This window comes from Sarcophilus harrisii, chromosome 3, assembly GCF_902635505.1.
Source record: "Sarcophilus harrisii chromosome 3, mSarHar1.11, whole genome shotgun sequence".
Classification (NCBI taxonomy): Eukaryota; Metazoa; Chordata; class Mammalia; order Dasyuromorphia; family Dasyuridae; genus Sarcophilus; species Sarcophilus harrisii.
In genome coordinates, this window is record NC_045428.1 from 238,205,653 (window position 1) to 238,218,690 (window position 13,038).

Sequence of the window (13,038 nt, forward strand, 5' to 3'; positions counted from 1 at the left end):
GGAATTGGACTCTGGTAGAATGAATTGGGTTCAAATACCACTTAGGGCATTTAGTACTGTGTGACCATTGGCAAGTTCCTTATTCTCTTTGAGCTTTTCTCAACCATAAATGTGACAACTATATTTACCATATAGAACAGTTGTGTGCTCAAATGACTTTATGCAAAATACTATTATCAATTGTTACCTACCCTGAATCTACCATACATGGTCATAATACATTAATCTTTATCAAATAGCATTTATATCAAGTCACTGGTATAACAATTATCGATTACCACCGTCTCTAGGACAAAATCTGGAATTTTTTTTTTAGGCTGTCATTCCAGGCCCATTTTAGCTAATCAACTTTACTTTCCAGCAAGAATTCTCTCTTCCACCTAATTTCTGCCTTTGTTCTTTATCACAGCATTCTATTAAAATCCTACCCATTTTTTCAGAAGCAAGGTTCCTTCCTCTATAAAGACTCTGCCAAGTCCACATTCATCTCTTCATAATCTAGATTCCTATAGAACTACTTGTAATAAGTTGTCGTGGAACTCCCTTACTTCATTTAATAGCTTCAGAAACTTACTTTATCTTTCTCTCCTGCAAGATTGCACTAGCCTTAAAAGTAGAACTATATCTTAAACATATTATGTATTTTCCATAGTGCCTAGTCCACAAAAAGCATTCACTTGAATTTAAATATCTAGAAGGCCTTGAAAAGAGGGCAGTATATTTTGATTTGATGCAATAACTAGATCCTAAATAGTGACGTGATGCCTAAATCATGTAGTGTGATTCCTCATTGTGATATAAATGTGATCCTCAGTTCTTCAACACTATGTAAATAAAATCTTAATAAGGCACAGCAAGACCTATTTTTTTTTTTTTTTTTGGTCTGAGAATTGTATGTGAAACTGTACATAGCGATTCCCTACCAAAGAAAAAAAAAGTATGTAATAAATAAAACATTACTTTTAAAACTCTCAATTGTCAAGAGAGGCATTCAGTTTGTTGACCTGTGCTGATGGCTTTCCTATCACCTATGGGCTTTTGGTTAATATTCTGTGTAGTTCTGGGATAAAGTCAATTAGTGTAGTTTCTCACTGGATTTCACAATCAATTGGCCTTATACTACTTTTAGCTTTTTAGTGGAATTGGTCTGTGGGAGCTGAACTGCTTGTTGTGGTTCAGTCTGAAGTTTAAACACACCCAGACCCTCAGCAAAGAAGTGTAATAGGAATGAAAATTCAAAAGTCTATGACTGGAAAAAAAAAAAAAAAATGATCTATGTACCTTTTATTCAATTACTGTCCCTCTATGCCAAAATAAATCCGAAAAATATCAGCACATCCCTTGGCACTTAAAAACTGATAAAGTTGACCCAAATCCATATGATTTCCTCTGTTTCCATTTGTATCAAAAACTTTTTCTTCAAAATTAAAAAATTTTCTTTGTTTTTGCATTTCATCATGTGTGCCATCAAAAGTAATGTCCTCTCGATGACGAATTAATATTCTCTTCCATGATAATCTTCGGAGTCTGGAAAGAAATTTTTAAAGAAAAAAATTTTCAAAATGTAAAATACATTCAGAAACTTTAAAAAATAGAAACTGTATATACAAGAAAGAAATTGACTTACTAATGTCAAAAAATTCCCTTACTTCATTTAGTAGCTTCAGAAACTTACCTTATCTTTCTCTCCTGCAAGATTGCACTAACCTTAGAAGTAGAACTATATCTTAAACATATTATGTATTTTCCATAATACCTAGTCCACAAAAAGCATTCACTTGAATTTCAGTGCAAAATCTGTTTTTACTCCATTGTACTTAGGATAAGGACTGATAATCATATATTTAGGTATAGGAAAAGACCCTCATTTTAGAGATAAGGAAACTCATATCCAGAGATCAATTGATTTGCTTTTGGTTATGCAAAGTGAAACTGTCAAATACAGAATTAGAACCTCGGTTTTCTGACTCCAAATTCAGTACCATGCTATTGGGGTTTTTGGTTTGTTTGTATTAGTTTTAATTTTAGGCCAGTTATTTAACCTCTAATCCTTAGGATTCTGTAAAATAAGGAAGCAATACTTGCACTAGCTACTTAACAAAGTTGATTGTAAACAAAATGTAAAATGAGAAATTCTCTAAGTATCCATTAGTATAGAGGCAGTTGAATGTGTTAGAACAGTGGACATGGATTTTGAAGATTTGATTTTACCATTTACTAGCTGCATAATGTGAGAAAAATCACTTAATATCTGTGCCTCAGTTACCTCCTCGGTAAAATAGAGATAATAATAATTGTCCTATTTTTCCTTTAGAGTTGTCTCAAGAATCACATAAGACAAAATATATTAAAGTTGTAAAAGTATAGGTTACTATATAGTTACATTTTTATATAAGTATGATGGATGTATAGTATTTACTGACCACTTAGGCAAAAAGAAGAAATATACAAGGAGTCCTGAGAAACAGGATCACAAGACTGACAAAGAGGAATAATAATATTGCATATAAGGAAAGCTAACAAGAAAAAAAAAATTTTAAGCTATTCTAAGAAAAAGAGAGGGATTATGATGGATACAAAGGAAAATAAATGATAACTAACAACATAGAGAAGGTTCAGTTATTTTGTCTTTTTTTCTCCCTTTGGATAGATAAGGCCAGAACACAAATAGATAACAATGAATTGATAGTAGATAGTAATAGATAGAAACACCAAGCAGTCCATAAGAATTCTCATCATTGAGCCAAGATGAATTATGCCCTTGAGAAATCACAGAACTGGCACATGTGATTGCTGAGTCATTGTTAGTGATTTATGAATCACTGTAGTGAATAAGAGGTATTTTAGGATCCGGAAAGTACAAATGCCTTAAATTAAAAAAAAAAAAAAAAAAAAAAGACAAGTGTCTAGAATCAACAAACCATAGAATCAACAACCATAGGGAACTTGACTTTGATTACTTGGAAAATTTTAGATTAGAATAATAATTTTTTTTTTTTTTCCCAAATGGCTGCTTGAATTTATTTGCTTGATCCTTAATGGTCCTGGTACAAAATAAAAATTAACCAATATTAAGAGAATGGAAACGCCAATTAAAAAACCATAACAGCTTGATAAGAAATTAATGTTTACACAAACAAAAAAGTAACTTTAAATATTTTTGCCAGCAAATAGAAAAATGAATGTAACAGAACACTAAGAAGGCTTTATACATTTACTACGTTCATCACCTGACCATATTTTAGTCACCATAATATCTTCTCTCCAGATTTAAAAAAAACAGTATGTTGTTAGAATAATAATTTGAAAACATATTATTGTGGGGGAAAAAAAAAGAGGGCTTGTGGGCTAGATCAGGGGTTCTTAAACTTTTTCCTGTTATGACTCCTTTTTGCCCAAGAAATTTTTAGGCAATCTTGGGCATAGGGGTATATAATATTGGTATACAAATCAAACATATGATAATAAGCTATAATTTTGCCACCCCCTCTTTCAGTTATACAACCTCATACACAGTTTAAGAAGCTTTGGGCTAGATGATAGTACCAGATGGATATGGTACTAGATGAATGGCCAAGCTCATATGCCAACCTGTGCTTGGTCCTGAGCTGTTTAGCATTTCTTCAGTGACATGTAGCTAAAGGCATAATGCTATATTTATCTACCCTTTAGATGACAGAAAGCTGGGACTACTAACACTTTGAATGTTGACAGTCAGAATCCTGGCAATCTTGAGCTTACTCTAATAAAATGAAATTTAATCAGGGATAAATATTTTCTTAGATCTGGATTAAAGAGATCAATTTTACAAGCATAAAAATGAGGGACAAAATGTTTTTTCTGAAAATTATAGTTTGCAGGCTCAGTATGAGGCAGTGGACTGTAAGCTAATGATAAGTCAATAGTGTCAGAAAAAAGAAAAAAAGCTAACAAGATTTTGAGTTCCATTGTGGAGGAACCCTTCCGGCAATAAGATATAACTGTATCTTTGTCAAACTACATCTATCTGAAGTACTGTGTTCAATTTGGGTGCTACAGTTTCCAGAGAACCACCAGTATGGTAAAAGATTTTATGTCTTAAAAGGAACAATTGAAGAAACTAGGTAGCTTTCCATTGGAGAACAGAATAATCAGACCAAAAAAACTGTAAAGTGCTATCAAGCGGAAGACTTGTTCCATTTGGCTCCTGAGGAACAATGTATAAAAGTTTCAAAGACTCAAATTTCAGCCTGATTTCAGAAAAAGTTTCTAACTTTAGAATTAAAGTTATCAATAAATGGAAAGGGTGGCCTCAAGAACTGGATACTACTTGTTTGCTATCTTTGTAATAGTGATTCCTTTCTGAGTAAGAGCTGGATTAGATGTACAATGGAAATCTACAAGGACAAGTGAGAAAAGTATAAAAGTGAACTATATCTTTCTGTCCTTAGTGTGCTGGCCCAAACTGATTGGTTCTTCCTTTCTTTTTCCTGCTAATTAGTTCAAGCTCCCTAGGGGCTGAGCAAAAAGCAAAGAGATAGCTACTTTTGCTCAAACTGTATTTGGTATGTGGTACTGCTGTCTACTTCCATTATTGCTACTCCCTGTGCTAGAAGAAGGGATCATCTAAGAGCAGGCTTATTTTCATGTGACTATTTTCTTTACCCCATTTTATGGCTGCCCTAAAGGTTTACTTGATCAAAGTTACACAGTTAAGTCTGCAATACAGCTTAAACTTCAATCAATCAGACTTCCTAGCTCAGTATTTTCATTAGTGTATGACACTTATTTCTAAACATAATCCTGGATTTTCCCTATTTGCCTCCTCTATACCTACTTATGAACTGCTAAACGGAGCTTGAGAAAATTGCATGCCATGATGATTAAGTACATTACAAATTCAAAACATTTAACCTAAACAAATTTGCTGTAGCACAGCAAATTCCCCACAGCTATTCCAAACTTTTGCTTCTTTCCTCAAATCTTCCACATCTCTCTTCCTCTCAACTGAGAACTTTGACTTAACTTTATTAAGCAAATTGAGGTTATTTGCTGTTGAGCTTTTCTTTTCAGAATCCTGTGATATCTTCCCATTCTCTTCTCCAAGCCTTCACTCTCTAATGATGTGGTCCCTCTTACCAATGCCTAAATATGCCCTCAATCTTATTCACTCCAAATTTTCCAGTACTTTTCCCTGTCTATCTAATCTACAATCTCTCTCTACCTTTTGATTCCTTCCCCACTGCTTTCAAACATGCTCAAATCTTGCCATCCTTAAAAACAAACAAAAACCCTATCATTCTCCTTAAACCATTATTCTGCTCAGCCAAACTCCTAAAAATGCTGATTGCAATCATTGCCTCTATTTCTCTTCTGAAACCTGGCTTCTGATCCTATCGCTCAAATGAAACTGTTCTCCAAACTCACCTTTTAATTGCCAAATCTTAGGTTTCTTTCTCAGTCCTCATTTTTCCTGACTCTCCTGCTGTTTATCAATCTCTCCTCTAAGATATCCTCTTCTTTCTGGATTTGATGACCCTACTCTCTACTGGTTCTTTCTTTACCTATCCAACTGTTCCTTCTTAGTTTTCTTTTTGGCTCAACTTCCATATCAGGACTTCTATATTAGGACTTCTAATGATTAATGTAACCCAAGAGTCCATCCTAGGATCTCTTTTTATTTCCCCTCTACATTCTATACAGATGACTCACCAATCTATACATCAAGCCAAAGTTCTCTTCTGAGCTCTAGTCCCACATTAACTGCCTACTGAATTTTTCAAAGTGGATGTTCTAGACACATCTCAAATTCATCATATCCCCAAAAGAAGTTATCATCCTCATTACCCTCTATCCATTTCTATCCTCTTTCCAGCAATTCTATTTGTGTTAAAAGGTACCATCATTCTTTCCATCTTCAAGGTTCATAATCTTAGTATTATCTTGAACTCTTCATTTTCATTCAACTCATATACCTGATCCATTAACACATCTTGTTATTTTTCTGTTCTTACATCCAACTCCTTTTCTCTACTCACACAGCTACCATCTTGTTTTAGGCTGTCATTATTTTTCACCTAGATTACTGCAATAGTCTTCTAAATGGAGTTCCTGTCTTAAATATCTCCCCGCTCCAATTTATCCTCCACTAAGCTGAAAAATTATCTTAAGTGGAGATTTGACTATGTCACTCCCCTCCTCAATAAAACTCAGTGGTTCCATTGCCTCTGGGTTTCAATATAAATTCCTCTAATGTGTTTAAAAATTTCATTTTGGCTTTAAACATTCTGTTCAGCCTCATTACACATTAATTTTCTTCCAATATTCTACAGTTAAACCAAATTAGCTTTTTCTTTTTTTTTTCCTCTACACTGAACTCCATCTCCAATTACACTGCCCTGGTTTTCACCTATAACTGAAATGTACTTCCTTCTCACCTTCACCTAAGATCTCTCACTTCCCTCAAGACACAGCTCAAACACAACCATCTACCAGAAAACTTTCCTGATTACTCCAATTGCTAAAATTTCCCTCCCTCCCAAGAGAACATAATTTCCTTAAAAAAAAAAAAAAAAAAAAAGTATTCATGATGCTGTATTTATTACTTAATAACAATACTTAGGTAATTAAGTAATAATAAGAACTAATTGCCATCTATGTACCCAAGCACAATACTAGACTCTAGAAAGCCAAAGACAAAAAATGAACTTTTTTTTTAAAGTAATAAATACAGCATCATGAGTTTTATGATAATATTTTGGGAGGAAGGGCCACAAAAAATAAACAAACCTTGCCCAGAACTCTTCACATGTACTTTGTGAACCTTCAACACAAATAACCCCAGGCTTCCCAGGCATGCTAAATCCAGAGAGGGAGAGATCCTTTGCCCATTCCATAATATATTTCCTTTTCTGTTTGTTGTAAATATGATGGCTATAGATCCAAAGTCTGGTGAAAATGACATCTGTTGGATAAGTTGGATTTGTGGTGGTGATGGTGGAAGATGTGGGTTCTCTTTTGATATAAGTTGATGCATGTTCTTTAACCCATTCTGTTGCATTTAGTATACAGACTTCTCCACAGTATCCTTTCTGAAGGTAGGCAGTTAGGTCTGTGTTCAGCTGAGCCTGTTGGGTTCTACTTAATGAAAGTGATCTGATGAAAAATATAAACAGAGAAAAATCTTTCTTAATTTTCTTATGCCAAATTTTGAAAATATTAAAAATAATTTAGTTCTTTATTGTAATCTTTGGCAAAGAGTCTCTATAACATTTATTGTTGTTGTATGTTCCATAACATACCTGACAGTAATTTCAGGCAGGACTGTGGGATACTGAAAAGGGAGGGCACAAGATAAAGAAAACATAACCTGAAATTAGAGAACAATAATGTTTTAGGATTTTGTACTAACAACTGCTATGTCTACATTTCCTTTAAAAATGAAAGTAAATTACCATAGATTCGTCAGGAATCTCTACTTTTATATTTATAGTAAAGTGAACTTTTGAAGATGGAATTTCTGTGGTCTTCATTTCCACGTAGTCTTTCAGTTCTGCTAAAGCCAGATGATCATGCATTAGGAATTCATTCTCATCTGGAAACATGCTAGCCAGCAGGTCTAATTCAGATAGCTGAGCTTCAGCTTGCTGAACTTCAGTCATTTTAGGCTGTTTAGGGGAATGAGATTTTAAAAAGATATTTTAAAAACATGATTTCTAATAAAGCAAATATAAAATAATCAGGCCTTCAAAATTGTGTTTGTCATTTAAATCTCAAATTTAAGTATATCTATTATTTCTCCTTTCCCTCAAATTCAGTTGCAATTTGAAGGGGGATATTCAAACAGTGTAGGGGTTTGAAGTAGAAGTATGATCCATATACTAAACTTATTGGTAAGAAAGCAAAGTGACCCAAAAGTCCAAAGATCATAGCAATAAATATGACCAGAATGGAATGAGTCCTCTAAAGAAGAAACAGCCATTTTGGGAGAGTCACAATGAAATGTGGTGTCTCCAGGAACAAGTTAAAATTTCTAGCAGGTACTAGACGAGGTTTAGAAAACTTGAAGGATCACAGATTTAGGGCTTGTATCTCAAAGGAACTTTGGAAGTCATTTAATTGAACTCTTTTTTTTTTTTTTTTTTTTAAATTAATAAGATACCCAGGAAAGGAAAGAGGCTTGATTGCCCAAAGTCACAAGGGAATAGGAGAGTAAGGATTTGAAACTAGGAGCTCTACCTATATAATAATTCCAGTTATCTTCTTTTGTATCATAACAGAGAGAGGTTCTCGGACGACAGAATGGAAAAGGAGATCAGAAGACATTAACTAGCAGGTGGGAAGAGGAGTTGGTCGAATTTACCCTGCCTGGTCTCTTCCCATTTCCCCGTACATCTTGTCAATTAATTGGAAAAGGAACGATCTGTCAATAGTTTAGAAAATAGGGGTGTCTCAGGCACTGCATTGGAATACTTCCCTCTAGAAAATTGGATAACATCGCAAGACGATTCCTACGCAGGCTACGCCAGTCTGCCCGGCCTAGCTCTGATTAGGGAGGAACTTTCGCTGCTTTTTCATGCTCACCTAAGGTTTGATTACAGATGTGAGTCGGACAACTCTCATTCCCCACCCCGCGTCTCAAGTTCTGACGCAGCCCAAAAGGCACGACCTCTGCGTTTTCTTGCAACCCACAGCCTGGAAAGGCCAACGTAGAATCTGCTTTTCCAGAAAAATGGTTTAGAATTAAATATGGATTCTCTGGATCCCTTTGAGAAAGGCTCGGGAGGTCATAGGTAAACTGAGGAGCTGCAAGATTTTGAATTAAAAAATCTCTCCACTACGAATACAGGAACCGAATAGAGATTCCGGAAGGTGGAAGTTACCCACCCCAAGGGTGGGAAGCAGGACTTCCGGGTCCTCCACCCTGCGCGCGCATCTCGAGGCGGACGCGCCTGGAAGAGCACAAACATTTAATTCCTATCCCATAATCCCCTTTTCCGGAAATTAACACGGGGCCTCGGGCTGCTCTGGGCGTAGATTTTGTCGTGGTGGAGGCGTCACTTAGAAGAGGTGGGGCCGAAGGGTAATCGCGGACTCTTTAGAGGGGCAGCTATGGGAGCAGTATCTGTAGGTGAGTCCCGTTTCTCTTGACACGCCATCAGCGCCGCTTCTCGTCCTCCGGACTGTGAGTCTCACACCCGCGCCTTCTTTTCCTTAGACCGGGAGCTGCCCTCTTTAGGGCCTTTTCCTCCTTCCTCGAATTCTTTGCTCAACTGCAGGCTCTTCAGTCCTACTGGCTGCGCGTTCCGTCACTTAGGTGAATTGTCCAATGAGAGAAGTCGATGGTGGCTTCCCCTTATCTCGGTTGAAGCGACCACTGGGTTTGAGACCTCCAAGTTGCATAGTTGCTGGGTAGCAGCACCGTGTGGGGGGCGAGGTTCGGGACTCGCGGGCAGCTTCGGGAAACCACGTGGTAGGAAGAGCTTTTGTGTTAACTCTCACGTGGCGCTGAGTCGGGGCGTCCGAAATACGGGGTACCCCCTTGAACTTGAACTTGGATAGAATCTTCTCGGGCCTGCTTCTTGCTCCAAATTCGATCCTGTGACTATTAAGAGTCTTTAATGTCGCTTCTAATTCTAAAATTTTGTGATCTACCACAAACCCTTGGTGATCGAACATAAACTCACCATACTGAAGAGCTAGTGGTTATATTCAAAGGAGATGTTATATAGTTTGAGGGAGAAGAAATTGACTGGGAGGAAGAGACGAGGATTGGAGCCTAGACTTGTCTAACTGGTTGTGGTGTGGTGTGCGCTGCCTTAAAGATGTAATTCACCTAAGATCACTTCCTCTAAAAACTCTCAGGCTTTGTGGCTTTAATATAGCTGATGCTGCCCACTTGTCTATATACATATACATATTATAGCATATATATAATATACATATTATAGCAGTATACTTGCTTTCATGATGTTCTGTATAGTTATAAAATGTTGTGTACTGTGTTTCTCGCTCTAAGATTAACTCAGCTCCCTTATCCTCAACATGCGCCAAGTTTTTAGTGGATTAAAAAATAGTTAAGTAATGGAAAGAGTACTAGCCTGAGATCGGGGGACCCATCTGCCACTATATAACTTTGTTACCTTGTGTAAGGCACTTTTTCTCCAGTGCTAACATGTTTTGGTTTCATAACTAATTATAACTTTAGGAATATAAACATCTCCTTTCCTTCTTTTTCCTATTCTCCCAGATCTCTTTTCTCCCCTTCCTAATGGTTTTATGTGATTTGTCCCTGGAATATCTTCTTACCTATATATTGAGTAGTTCAATCCCAAATATTTACTCATCATCTAGTTTCCACTAATATTCTGCTAAATGTTGTGAGAAAATGCAAAAGAAGATAATAAATTCAGTCAATCAATAAACATTATATGCCTATTTGTGTCAGGCATTTTGCTGGTTTGGGGATACAAAGAAAAAAATGAAACAGACCTTTCTCCCAAGAAAAGTTATATTCTCTTGAGGGAGACAATGAATACATATGTAAAAGACACATATAAATTAGATACAAAGTAGCTTTGGATGGAAAGGCACTGGTAGTGAAAGGAATCAGGAAAGGCTTCCTGCAGAAAATCAGCACTTGAGCTGAATTTTAGAGGAAGCCAAGGATTACAAGAGTTAAGGTAAAAAAGGAAAGAGAACATTCTAAGCTTGGGAGGACAATGCCAACAGTTGGAAGTGGAAGTTTGAGAAACACCCATGAAAGAAAACAAGTAGATTTTTATGGTGAAAGACTAATGTATAAGACTAAAAAGATAGGAAAGGCCCAGGTTTTGAAGGGGATTGAATGCCAAAACAGTTTGTATTTTACTCTAGTGATAATATGGAACCACTAGAGTTTTTTAATTGATTTGGGATGGGAAGATGACATGCTCAGACTTGTATTTTAAAAAGCTCACTGTAGTGATGGTGAAAAGGAGGATGAATTGAAATTTGGAAATGTGTAGCTCAAATTGGTGAGTGGTCACCATTTAATAAAACTAGAGAGATCTTTAGGAGCAAAGCAAAAGTTTATTGTACATTCTGGAGAGAATCTGGCATCCCTCCTGTGGAGCAAGCACCTTTTAGGACAGCTTTGACACTTTAAATAGTCCCTAACACAAGTACTCCTCCCAGCACTGACCATTGGTTGAGGGTCTTAAATTCTAAAGTGGGGAACTACCCCAGAAATTGTACTTGGCCAATAAGTACATAGATGCCCATATTTGATAGAAATAGGGAGAAAATGATGTTATGGGAGTATAGCAGGAAGGGGACTTAAGTATGCCCTTGAGTCAGTGCTCAAAGACCTTCAGGCCTACTCCAACTTTGAAGTAGATGAAGCCTTACTCAATTTTCACAACTGTCTTGGGAGATCTCACCTCATCTTGTTCTTTGGGGGAAAAGCAGAGAGACTATTTATATGGCTATTGTAATAATCCATATCAGAAGTAATGAAAGCCTAAACTAGGTTGGTAGCTGTGTGAATGGTAAGAAGAGGACATTGTTAGGAGAAAGGAGATTGTGAATTTTGAGAACAAGAATTAGCATTTATATAGCACTTTAATGTTTACAAAACACTTTACAAAATGGTATCTTATCTTGCCCTCACAAAAACCCTGAGAGAAAGGTGCTGTTATTTCTATTTTCGGAATATTATTTCTATTTTACAGATAAGGAAACTAAGGCAGATAAAATTGCACAAGGTCACACAGCAAATGTCTGAAGTTGGATTTGAACTTTGATCTTCCTGACCAAAAGTCTAACACTTTATCCATGGTACCACTTAGCTGCCTCAACAGTACAGTGGAACTCTCAACAGGTAGAGCTTGTATGGAAGAAGAATTTTGTTTTTGTTTGTTTTTAATGTATCCAGGTCGAATAGATTGAAATATCTAATGGGCTCCTTGTGATGTGAGATTGATCCTCATGAGAGCGTTTGGGAAAGATATTTTATCAGGGGGAAGCCATGAGATAAATGCTTGAGAAACTCCTTGAAGGGGAGAAATTCTTGAACTCTGGAGAAACTCCTCTAGGAGAGCCCTGCCTCTGGGAATCAAGATAGAGTGGGTTTCATTCTGTTATCTTGGTGGGCTACCTCTATTGAGCTGAAAATTGGCTCAGGACCATTCCCAGTAAATGGTCTCATTCTATTGGAAATCTAGGCCTGGGGGGGCAGTGACAGCATTGAGATTAAAACTTCTGTCTCATATTTCCTTATAAAAAGGGCAATTTTAAACTTATTTCTTTGCAAAGGACCTAAAAGCAGGGCCATGCTATCTTCAAGGACCCTCTGCCCTCTGAGAAGACATTCTTTTTTCAACATTAAACCCTCTTTATCTCTCTCACCTACTTCTCTGTCAGGACTTGGCAGAGGCCCAAAGCAGGACCATAACTTGTCAAGGAACCTTTCTTCTCTGATCACATCACCACACCTTCCTTCCAAATCCCCACCTCTAATTATGTTTTGCTTTTTGTTTCTTATTCTGAGTCTCCGTTTCTGAGTACATTTTACAATCATTTACAAGTCTTGAGTCTCCCACTCCTGATTACATTTTCCTTTTATCAGTTTTATTTCTGTCTTGTGACTTCCATTTCTTAAGTTTCAGTTTTATTTTTCTAATTTAGGTTTCATTTCTCTGTTTCACTAGTTCTCTAATTCTCATAACTGTGGAAATCCAATTTCCATATCCAGTTCTGTGAGAATTCTTCCCTTGACAGCTCCCTTTCTCAGTCTTCCCTAGATCTCTGATTCAGAAATGGGTAGTGGATATCAAAGCTACAAATTGGTACCTTTTTCCTACATGGTGCAGGAAGTACCCAAGTATAGAATTGGAACCTTCTCGTGCCTTGGTGCACAAGTACTTTGTGGTTATTAGAGTGCTCCATAATAGAGTACTTCTAGCCAGACTCCATTTCCAATATCCTAAGAACTCTGAATCAGTTTCCCTGATCTAACCTGTACTGGACAAATGATTCATGGACTTTTTCCTCATCAGTATTCAGTCTGGTGAGTCTTCT

General features: G+C 36.6%; 2 protein-coding genes across 9 annotated transcripts in view; one reads left to right on the plus strand and one right to left on the minus strand.

Moving 5' to 3' along the window:
• Positions 1-13,038, plus strand: part of USP16 (ubiquitin specific peptidase 16) — a 67,375-nt gene that overhangs the window by 22,671 nt on the left and 31,666 nt on the right. For 4 of the 8 annotated variants that reach the window (XM_031959252.1, XM_031959253.1, XM_031959255.1 and 1 more), the window contains one exon: positions 8,259-8,314. The gene's annotated coding sequence lies outside the window, so the exon portion shown is untranslated. Of the gene's footprint in view, positions 1-8,258; positions 8,315-8,984; positions 9,110-11,687; positions 11,840-13,038 lie in introns of those variants that run through there. The other 4 variants (XM_031959257.1, XM_031959258.1, XM_031959251.1 and 1 more) reach the window with 3 other exon arrangements.
• Positions 1,270-8,909, minus strand: RWDD2B (RWD domain containing 2B). Its single transcript, XM_003763790.4, has 5 exons — positions 8,563-8,909; positions 7,434-7,646; positions 7,281-7,348; positions 6,769-7,134; positions 1,270-1,527 (listed from the first exon to the last, which is right to left on the minus strand). Exons 2-5 carry the CDS (start codon positions 7,638-7,640, stop codon positions 1,293-1,295), a joined length of 876 nt encoding a protein of 291 aa, XP_003763838.1. The 5' UTR covers positions 7,641-7,646; positions 8,563-8,909; the 3' UTR covers positions 1,270-1,292.

What these genes read in the sequence shown, in the direction of transcription:
- RWDD2B (XM_003763790.4), bottom strand. Translation starts at nt 7,640, where the DNA reads ATGACTGAAGTTCAGCAAGCTGAAGCTCAGCTATCTGAATTAGACCTG. An exon ending in CTGCCTGAAATTACTGTCAG is followed by an intron (nt 7,135 to 7,280) that starts GTATGTTATGGA and finishes ATTTTTCATCAG; the next exon opens with ATCACTTTCATTAAGTAGAA. An exon ending in TGTGAAGAGTTCTGGGCAAG is followed by an intron (nt 1,528 to 6,768) that starts GTTTGTTTATTT and finishes ATTTCTTTCCAG; the next exon opens with ACTCCGAAGATTATCATGGA.